Source organism: Myotis brandtii, unplaced genomic scaffold (genome assembly GCF_000412655.1).
Source record: "Myotis brandtii unplaced genomic scaffold, ASM41265v1 scaffold902, whole genome shotgun sequence".
Taxonomy (NCBI): domain Eukaryota; kingdom Metazoa; phylum Chordata; class Mammalia; order Chiroptera; family Vespertilionidae; genus Myotis; species Myotis brandtii.
The window spans coordinates 39,019-49,417 of record NW_005371709.1 but is presented as its reverse complement, the minus strand read 5'-3'; the positions used below and the strand labels follow the sequence as shown (position 1 = coordinate 49,417).

General features: G+C 53.9%; 2 protein-coding genes across 5 annotated transcripts in view; one reads left to right on the top strand and one right to left on the bottom strand.

The window, feature by feature from the left end:
• SEMA4G (sema domain, immunoglobulin domain (Ig), transmembrane domain (TM) and short cytoplasmic domain, (semaphorin) 4G) overlaps positions 1-7,103 on the top strand; it is a 12,402-nt gene extending 5,299 nt beyond the window's left edge. For 3 of the 4 annotated variants that reach the window (XM_005885332.2, XM_005885329.2, XM_014532718.1), the window contains 12 exons: positions 1,389-1,487; positions 1,599-1,692; positions 1,837-1,950; positions 2,153-2,322; positions 2,406-2,575; positions 2,868-3,012; positions 3,175-3,397; positions 3,793-3,908; positions 4,035-4,195; positions 4,397-4,458; positions 5,848-6,904; positions 7,030-7,103. In XM_005885332.2, the coding sequence (XP_005885394.1) occupies positions 1,389-1,487; positions 1,599-1,692; positions 1,837-1,950; positions 2,153-2,322; positions 2,406-2,575; positions 2,868-3,012; positions 3,175-3,397; positions 3,793-3,908; positions 4,035-4,195; positions 4,397-4,458; positions 5,848-6,680 (2,187 nt within the window). In that variant the 3' untranslated portion in view covers positions 6,681-6,904; positions 7,030-7,103. Of the gene's footprint in view, positions 1-1,388; positions 1,488-1,598; positions 1,693-1,836; positions 1,951-2,152; positions 2,323-2,405; positions 2,576-2,867; positions 3,013-3,174; positions 3,398-3,792; positions 3,909-4,034; positions 4,196-4,396; positions 4,459-5,847 lie in introns of all 4 variants that reach the window. The other variant, XM_005885330.2, reaches the window with a different exon arrangement.
• A 2,344-nt stretch (positions 7,104-9,447) lies between these two features.
• Positions 9,448-10,155, bottom strand: MRPL43 (mitochondrial ribosomal protein L43; the record flags this gene model as incomplete). Its single annotated transcript, XM_014532623.1, is given in 2 exon segments — positions 9,448-9,957; positions 9,959-10,155. Coding segments are annotated over 2 exon segments (261 nt in total), but the record flags the coding sequence as incomplete, so codon positions are not given.
• Between the last annotated feature and the right edge of the window lie 244 nt (positions 10,156-10,399).

Genomic DNA, 10,399 nt, shown 5'->3' with positions numbered 1-10,399 from the left:
GGAGGAGGAGCCATTAACAAGGCAAAGAAGTCAAGAGGGTAGTAGCTTAAGGCATTTGATGGGCAGAGAAGGCCAGTGTGGCTGGAGTAGGGTGAGGCCAGCATAAGGGCCAGAAACAGGAGCATGTCGGACCCTATGTTCAGGACTCTGGTGAGCCACTGAAAGCTTTTTAAATATAGCAGTGACATGATCTGGTTTAGATTTTTTTAAATGCCTTGGAAAAAGTGGGTTGCAAGAATATGTTGATTGGTAGAATATCTCTGGAAGGGAACTCTAGACAATGGTAACAGCAGTCTCTTTTGAAGCAACAGGGATAAAAAGGAGACTCTGTTTACAACATATTCCTTTGTACCTTTTGAATTGTACACTGTGTGCACGTATTCCCTACTCATTGAATAAATAAGTCATTTTCTTATAAAGAGTGATGGATGGTTGGGAGTGCTGTCAGGTAGTTGCTGCAGTAATTCAGGGAAGAGTTAATGGTGGTAATTTGGACTCAGGTAGGGGCAGTGGAGGGGAAGTGGACCAAGTCAAGAGACATTTAGGACAAAGGAACATTTCATCAGGGAGCAGGTCTGAATGTGGGGGTGAAGGAATGGGAAGCAGCAACAATGACTCCTGGTTTCTGGACTGAGTAGGATGCAGGGAGGAAGAAAGGAGGGAAAGACTGGATGAACAGGTTTAGGAGGGAAGATGCAGGTTAGGGAGGAGGGGATGAGCTTGCTTTCTGACAAGGTGAGTTTGATGTGTCTGGAAATATCAGGTGGAGAGAGGGCCGGAGCCTGAGGATAGATATGGGAGGGTCACTCCAAAAGGGTATGGGAGCTCCAGGATTGGGAGACATTGCTGAGATGTGAGAGAAGCATGTTAGGGTGGGGAGAGCCTGAGAGTACCTGAACTGATGGTGCAGGAGAAGCTGGCAGAGTTTATCATGTAATATAAGATAGAGGGGCCCTAGCTGGTTGGTTTGGCGGATAGAGTGTCAGCCTGCGGACTGAAGGGTCCCAGGTTTGATTCTGGTCAAGGGCGCTTGCCAGGTTGCAGGCTCGATTCCCAGTACGGCGCATTCAGGAGGCAGCCCATCAATGATTCCCTCTCATCTATGATGTTTCTATCTCTATCTCTCCCTCTCCCTTCCTCTCTGAACTCAATATATATATATATTTTTTAATAATTAAAAAAAGAGATAGAGGGGAGAAGAGGAGTCATGCCCTGGGAGGCCAAAGGAGAGCGAGTTCCAGGGAATAGTCTGTGTTCTGGGCACTGGGATCTTGGAAAGAACAGCGAGTCCTGTGAGTGAGGATAAGAGCCAGACTACCAAGCCGGACTAATGGAAGAGGCCTCTAAGGAGGCCCAGGGCTCACGGCCCTCCCCTACCTATCCCACAGACCGAGTGCTTCAACCATGTGCGATTTCTACAGCGTCTCAATGCCACCCACCTCTACACGTGTGGGACTCATGCCTTCCAGCCCCTCTGTGCAGCCATTGTGAGTATGCCTGTCCCAGTCATGATCATTGGTCCTTGACCCCAGACTGGTCTGACCTTGGGCCCCTGCCTTTCCTTGGAACGACTGACTTTTGAACTCTCATTCCCCCAGGATGCTGAGGCCTTCACCTTGCCAACCAGCTTCGAGGAGGGGAAGGAGAAGTGTCCTTACGACCCAGCCCGTGGCTTCACAGGCCTCATCATCGGTGAGCATCTCTCCTCCCCACTCCCCCTCATCCACAAGCATGCTGTGTGATGGACATAGATGTCATTGCTAGGACTTGCCACCATGTGCATTATGTGCCTTGTTGTATGTGACATGTCTCATGCCTGGTATGTCCCTACCCCAGATGGAGGCCTCTACACAGCCACACGGTATGAATTCCGGAGCATTCCTGACATCCGCCGGAGCCGCCACCCGCACTCCCTGAGGACTGAGGAGGCACCCATGCACTGGCTCAATGGTTAGGAGAATGAGGCTCAGGATGATGGGGGGCAGGGACTATTTCTTCATCTTTATTCCCTTGGGCAGTTGACCATCCTTTCCCCAAATCCCCAGGTGAGCCTGCCTATTCCTGGGTATTGTTGAGTGAGGGGTTAGGGCCAGCGGGGAGCGGGGAGACACCCAGCCTGTCTCTGAAGCCACTTGAACTGCCCGACCCGCAGATGCTGAGTTTGTGTTCTCCATCCTGGTGCGGGAGAGCAAGGCCAGTGCGGTGGGTGACGATGACAAAGTTTACTACTTCTTCACGGAGCGTGCGGCTGAGGAGGGTTCTGGCAGCTTTGCTCAGAGCCGCAACAGCCATCGTGTGGCCCGTGTGGCCCGTGTGTGCAAAGTGAGTAGGACTGAGGTCGGGGCAAGGGTGTAGAGGCTGAACCACTGACCCTGGCCCCTGACCCCCTGCCCCTGCCTCACCAGGGAGATCTGGGAGGGAGGAAGATCCTACAGAAGAAGTGGACCTCCTTCTTAAAGGCGCGTCTCATCTGCCACATTCCACAGTATGAGACACTACGTGGTGTCTGCAGCCTGGATGCTGACACCTCAGCCCACACACACTTCTATGCGGCCTTCACGCTGACCACACAGTGGTCAGTGCAGGGACAGTGGGGAGGCAAGAAACTGGGGACAGCACAGGGGCTGGAGCAGAGGTCACTGAGGATAAGACAGGATGCATTGTGGGGAGGTCTGGCTGCAGAGAGAATTTTAAGCATGTCTAGCTAGCCTGGGGCTGGAGGCCACAGTGGCCTGCTGACCCTCAGGAGGCCCTATGGGCCTGGAGCTGGGGTTAACCAGGGTAAGTGGGCTACAGGCTGGGCAGGTGGCAGACAGGCAGGCTCCATTCAGTGTGACTCAGCCCTCTCCCTTATGAATTATCCCTAGGAAAACCCTGGAGGCCTCAGCCATCTGCCGCTATGACCTGACAGAGGTGCAAGCTGTCTTTGCAGGCCCCTACATGGAATACCAGGATGGTGTCCGGCGCTGGGGCCGTTATGAGGGTGGGGTGCCGGAGCCCCGGCCTGGCTCGGTGAGGGAGCAGGCCTGGGGTAGGGTGCTCAGTAGACAGAACCCCTGGGAGGGACTGGAGGGTCTGGCCCTGTGGGGAGCACAGGCAGGAGGACAAAACCCATGGGAGAGTAGGATCCTTGTGGGGAGTCCTGAGGTTCACCACCCCTGTCCCCTACCCCAGTGCATCACAGATTCATTGCGCAGCCAAGGCTACAACTCATCCCAGGACTTGCCATCGCTGGTCCTGGACTTTGTGAAGTTGCACCCACTGATGGCTCGGCCCGTGGTGCCCACACGTGGACGGCCCTTGCTGCTCAAGCGCAGCGTGCGTTACACACACCTCACAGGGACACCTGTCACCACGCCTGCTGGACCCACCTATGACCTGCTCTTTCTGAGCACAGGTGCTTCTGACCCCTGGCCTAAGCCCTCTGGTGACTGCTGACCTGTCCTTTGATCCCTGTTGACCTCTAGTCCCTTGATGACCCTTGGTCACAAAACCCTGGTAACCATTGATGTTGATTCTTCAATGAACACTCACTACTGGCCCCCAGTGAACACTTGGTTTTGGTGACTTCTGACTCCTGTCACCAACCACAATGACATTTGACCCTGATCACTAATGCTTCTTAACTCAATTCCTGCCATGACATGCCCAGAGTTCCCATTGTCCTGAGGGCCCACTGCTACTGGCTGAATCCTGTCCCTGACCTCATGACTCCCGAGCTGGTCCCATACTGCAGGGGGCCAAGAGCAGATTCCATTGCTGGGATCTGACCTCCTGCCCTTTTCATACCAGCTGATGGCTGGATCCACAAGGCTGTGGTCCTGGGCTCTGGCATGCACATTATCGAAGAGACACAAGTGTTCAAGGAGCCCCAATCTGTGGAGAATCTGGTCATCTCTCCAATGCAGGTAACCCCTGACTCGTGACCCTCAAAATGCCAGAGTAGGGGGATTGGGAGGCTGGGCATTGGCTGTGTATGTGTCTATAAGTGCGAGTGGGGTTGTTGCTGACTAGCTGTCCTCTCTGGCTCCCAGCATAGCCTCTATGTGGGGGCCACTAGTGGAGTCATCCAACTACCACTGTCCAGCTGTTCCCGCTATCGCTCCTGCTACGACTGCATCCTGGCCCGGGACCCTTACTGTGGCTGGGACCCCAGCACTCGTGCCTGCATGGAGACCAACATCGTAGTGAACAGGTCTCAGGGTAGCAGGTGGGAAGCGGTAGGGGATTTGAGGGTCCCATGTGCCCAGGGACTCAGAGCCTGAGGGGAACAGGAAGGCCTGCCAGCTGTAGGGGGATTGGGAACCAGTTGTTGGTAACAGCCCTATTGACCCCGCCACTGGGGGACCTGAAGCCCAGTTCCCCTTGTTCATGAGTCCTGGTCTTCTGTCTCCAGGACAGCACTGATACAGGATATAGAGAGAGGAAACCGAGGCTGTGAGGGCAACAGGGACACAGGTAAGTGATATTCGTGTATGTGTGTGGGTCTGGCTGTCCTCCTTACCATTTACATAATTTGTATGTATGTAAATGTATGTATCTGAATGGCTGTGTCTGTGTGCTTTCAGATTCTGGCACAGAGTAAGTGCTCAACAAACATTTGTTGCTCAAAAAAATTATAAATGAGGAAACGTGCTCACTTCCGGAGCTTACAGCCAAGTGGAGGGAGGAGGGGCTGGCAATCCCATGATCACACAATTAATTATAATTATTTCCACTGGTTTTTGTTACAAAAGAAATAATTACAGCAATGACAAGGGTTTGAAGGATAATGGGTACTTCCCCAAGGAAGATCAGATGACTCAGGTGATAGGTGAAGAGCAAAAGTTAGTAATCATAGCCAATATGTACTGAGAACTTACTATGTGCTGGGCATTCACATACATGAACGCCATTCATTCTCTCAGCATTGCCCTGAGAGAGGTGCCATTATCATCCTCCTCACAAGGGACAACCTCTCTGAGGCACAGGGAGAATAAGTAAACTGACCAAAGTCAATCAGGTATTAAGCGGCAGGGTCAGAATTTGAACCTGTGCCCAGCAGTCAGACTGGAGTTTGTGCTTTTGATCACCGCTATGCTCTCCCCCTCAAATTAACCAGGCAAGTGGGGGCCATCGGGAGAGGGATGTCACCCAAGCAGAGGGAACAGCAGGCAGAGTGAGCTTGGTGTGTTTGAGCAACAAGAGAAGAGGCTGGAGAAGTGGGCAGGGACCATGCTAAGACAGGGGAGTGGCATGATCAGCTGTGTTTTTAAAAGGTCACCCCACTGCTGCATGAATGGGTTAGATGGGGACCAGAGTGGGCCAGCAGTTGGGGAAGAAGAGAAGTGAACAGGTCTGAGGTAGATTCCAGAAGCAGGATCTTGGGTGAGAGTTACATACAAAGGTGAAGGGGTGGGGGCAGGTGAGAGGCAAAGGAGACCCCCAGGTTTCTGACTTAAGCACCTGAATAGCTGGTAATACTATGCACAGTGATAGTAATTTGAGGAAAAGATTTGGTGTAGTTTGAGACAGAAGCTTTAGCCTTAGTTCCTGTGACATGTACAAGAGACTCATGTTGATGCCCAGCATGTGGGAGATATTCAAGTCTGACGCTCAGGAGAGAACTCTGTGCTGGAGGTAGAGATTAGGCATCACCAGCAGATGGCAGGAATTGAAACCACAGGGAGGGCCAATGTGAGCCTTCTGTGTGAGCAAAAATGCAGAGCTTGGCCAGTTGTCACCTTGATTCCAGATTCTATGCTTGATGCTGGGGACATAGCAGTGAGCCATCTGGCTTGCCATCTCCAGTGCCTTCCCTTGGATTGGCAGGCGTTGACTGATCCTCCCGTCCCCTACTCTCTCCAGGGCCACCACCACCACCAATGAAGACACGCACTGTGCTCCGGGGTGATGATGTCCTCCTGCCCTGTGACCAGCCGTCCAATCTGGCCCGGGCCTTGTGGCTGCTCAACGGGAGCATGGGCCTGAGTGATGGGCAGGGTGGCTACCGTGTAGGCGTGGATGGGTTGCTGGTGACAGACACACAGCCTGAGCACAGTGGCAACTATGAGTGCTACGCTGAGGAGAATGGCCTCCGCACCCTGCTGACCTCCTACAGCCTCGTGGTACGGCCTGCCACTCCTGCCCCGGCTCCACAAGCCCCTGCCATGCCTGGGGCACAACTGGCATCTGATGTAAGGCTGCTCTATGTGCTAGCCATCGCTGCACTTGGTGGCCTTTGCCTCATCCTGGCTTCCTCCCTCCTCTATGTGGCCTGTCTTCGGGGCGGCAGACGAGGGCACCGACGGAAATACTCCCTGGGTCGGGCTGGCAGGGCAGGGGGCTCTGCTGTGCAGCTGCAGACAGTCTCAGGCCAGTGTCCAGGAGAGGAAGATGAGGGTGACGATGGAGAGGGGGCTGGAGGCCTAGAGAGTGGCTGTCTCCAAATCATTCCGGGGGAAGGAGCTCCAGCCCCACCTCCACCACCACCACCACCACCACCAGCTGAGCTGACCAATGGGCTGGTGGCATTGCCCAGCCGGCTGCGCAGGATGAATGGCAACAGCTACATGCTCCTGAGGCAGAGCAACAATGGAGTGCCCACAGGGCCCTGCTCCTTCGCTGAGGAGCTCAGCCGCATTCTGGAGAAGAGGAAGCACACACAGCTCGTAGAGCACCTGGATGAGAGCTCTGTCTGAGCCCAGCGTCCCAGGACAAATGCTCTTCCTACCAGCCTGTCTGCCCAGGCTGGGCTGCTGCCTCCCAACACAGCCCTACCTTCACCGCCCCCCACCCCCCAACTCCAGGCCCTTCTAACTTTTGATGTCCCTATAGGGCTGGCCAGAGTCAGGCCCAGCCAAAGTCCCCTCAGTCTCCACAGACCCATCTGTGAGCAGCCCAGGCCAACTGGTTCTCCTCAGAGGTAGGTGCTCCCTCAGGTTCTTCAGCCCCAGCCCCAGTTCCTATTCCTTTAACCTGAGCACGTGGGAGGAGAGGACCCCATCCTCCTGCCCATTCATCTGCTCAAATCCTCCCTCTTTCTCTCAGGCAGGGCTTGCAGGTCCAGATGGCCTCAATGTCACCATCCTCTGCATGGCCCCATGTGCTGGATGGTCCTGACACCAGACAAGACCTCTGTAGCCAAAAGAGCCACTTGAGCCCTACGTACATTCACATGCACACATGGAAGAATGTCTACCGGCTGGGCTGCAGGCCCCCACCCCCACCTTCTGGTGCATTCTTATTTCATCCCCTTTTCTGGGCTTTGGGTTCCCTCCCAATTGCCATATCCCATCCTATCTAGCTATCTAGTCCACTTCCCTAGTCCCAGCCCCCTATGATGACCTCTGTCAAGAACTTGGGAACAGGCCGGCAGTGGGAGGTAAGACTGTATCCTTCTCCTCTTCTCCCTTAATGTGTAGCCCTTACACATCAGAATTTTAGGACATTCTTAAAAAAGAAACATTTGGCCTCCTAAGAGTTTTCAAATATGATATAAACCAAATATCCCAAACTTTATTAATTTACAGTGATATGCATTGATTGTGCAATAATGTTAGGGGCAGAAATAGAATATTGGGGACTAGCTATTAGTTATCTATATATATAAAAGGCTAATATGCTAAGTGTCCCACCGTCAGACTGGTCACTATGATGTGCACTGACCACCAGGGGGTAGACGCTCAACGCAGGAGCTGCCGAGCTGCAGTGACTTGGCAGCGACAGTTCTCAGGTGATGCACCCCAAAACCAGAGAGGAGGGAGCCAGATTCCTTGTGGGGCCCTGGGATTCCACCTTTGGCTGTTGGTTATGTTGTTGCTGGGGCACTGTTGGGCCCGAATCTGGTTTACTGCACACTTGCGTTTGTGTTCAACACCCTGTATGACAGCAACTTTGCCGAGTGCCCTCTCGCACTCCAGGACCCCTCGGGGGATGTTGGAGAGCCGGTTTGGCCTGATCCCCACAGGCCAGGCCCAGGGACCCCACCTGCTTGAGGGACCCCGCCTGCTTGAGGGACCCCCCCCCCCCCCCCCCCCCCAAATGCCCTTGGTCACTCTCAAGAGTGACAGAGGCAGAGTTCTAGGCATGTCCCTCACATACACGTGCTTACATTTCCACTCACATGCACCTTATGAGCCTCCTCTTGCTGCCTCAGACCTGTCTATCAGGTTTGGTCCATGGACATTTCAAAGAGAGAGCCCTCTCTGGTGTAGCTGTCCTTGCAGACACTTCCCTAGGACGGGCAACCCACACTGCACTCAATGAGCCAGCCTCCCTTTTGGGGACCAAGCATTTGCTACCCCTAGATCAGAGCAGGAGGAAGATCTGATAACTCACCTGGCACATGAAGCCCGTTCTTGGAACTATGCAAAGGGCAGAGGCTGGGAGTTTGGATGCTTGGCTCCACCCCTGTCCTACCTCACCGGGGCACTTTTAGGGTCCAGTGGCCTCTGAAGTCTCCAGGCCCAAATGGGACAATCAAATCCTGACTGAGCTCCCCCATTCCCTTGGGTGAGGATGACTGTTATTTTTGTAGCTGAGAACGTGGGATCCCACGGATTTTTACTGCCCTTCACCCATCCTCTCCCACCTCTCCCCCACAATGAATGTATTTATTGTGAGATGGTTATACTCTTTAGGAATGCCTCCAATCCCCCCCCACTCCAGGTGGGTGGAACGGACATGTGACAGTGGGGAGCCTGGACTCCGCTCCTCCACCCTGTTGGTTAATAAATACCCTTTTCCCCATGACTGTGAGTAGTCTGCTTGGTCTAAACTGGCCTTCCCCTGCTCACCAGGGGACAGGCTTCTGAGACTATGGAAAGGTGCTGCAGGGTTAGGTCTGCTCCCCACGAAACCATTTGCAGAGGAAACTGGGATCCTCAGCTTCCATCCTGGCTGCCCTTTGTTAAGGCTCTCACTAGTAACTGATCATGGCATGAAGGGCACAACGGAAGTAGAGTGGTTCAGGACTCATATAAAGGTTTCTAGGTTTTTACCTCCTACCTCTTTTCCTCACCATCTTCTCCACCTTTTTTCTTTTTTTAGCTAAACCCCTAGAACAGTGGTTCTCAACCTTCCTAATGCCACGACCCTTTAATACAGTTCCTAATGTCGTGGTGACCCCAAATTTCATTGTTACAAACTGAACATAATTAAAGCATAGTGAATCACAAAAACAATATGTAATTATACATGTGTTTTCCGATGGTCTTAGGCAACCCCTGTGAAAGGGTCGTTCGACCCCCAAAGGGGTCGCGACCTCCAGGTTGAGAACCGCTGCCCTAGAAGATGCTCCCCATTTACCAGTAACCCTGAGAATCACTCTCTCCAAGGGTCAGGCCTAGATTAATTACACGGCCTTTCATATTAAGCATCCTGAAAGGTTTAGTACATGCCCCACTTCTGGTTTTATGATCATGAAAAATGGGGTTGTGCTTAAAATATTTTGAAGTAAGACCTCAGGTGTGACCGTGGGCAAGTTTATTCATCTCAGTTTTGTCATGTACACGCATTCATACAGCCTCGCCCGGTGCCAGGTTCACAGCAGAGAAGGTGCTGGCGCTCTCTAGCTCAGTGGCTGCAGAAACAGGACCTCAGAGACCTTCAGAAGCCGGCCTGGGAGTCCCTCGCTGTGACGAGACCACTGTCGTCAATTTGGATTTCAGAGAGGAGGACCCAGGAAGAGCCCCCAAGACTCTCAGGTTTCAGCAATGCCAACTGGCTGAGACACAAGGTCACTGCCCCTTGCAGTGGGCACCAAAAGCAACGGGCAGCTCTTCTCTGTCCCGAGCAAAAGTTTTGGCACCAACTTTCTCTTTCGGGGGCTCCATCTGTCCGTCTGGGCTTGTAACCCCCGGAACCAAAAGAGGAGGAACCGCCTTCCCTGGGGCTGGAGTCGGGGCAACTCTTCACTGCGCTTGCCCCTGGGCCGGGGCAGGACCCTGGGCCTCTCGGGGGCGCAGCCCGCCCCGGGGTGAAGGGGTGCCACTGGCCCTGGACGCTGGGGCTGTCCGTGTGGAAGGGCTTGCGGATGCGGATGATGTCCAGGCCCGACTGGGTCGCGAGCTTCTTCACCAGGGTCGTGATCTCCTCGACCGACTTGCTGTTGAGGCTCTCCTCGCCCCCAAGACTCTCAGGTTTCAGCAATGCCAACTGGCTAATTGAGACACAAGGTCACTGCCCCTCGCAGTGGGCACCAAAAGCAACGGGCAGCTCTTCTCTGTCCCGAGCAAAAGTTTTGGCACCAACTTTCTCTTTCGGGGGCTCCATCTGTCCGTCTGGGCTTGTAACCCCCGGAACCAAAAGAGGAGGAACCGCCTTCCCTGGGGCTGGAGTCGGGGCAACTCTTCACTGCGCTTGCCCCTGGGCCGGGGCAGGACCCTGGGCCTCTCGGGGGGCAGCCCGCCCCCGCCCC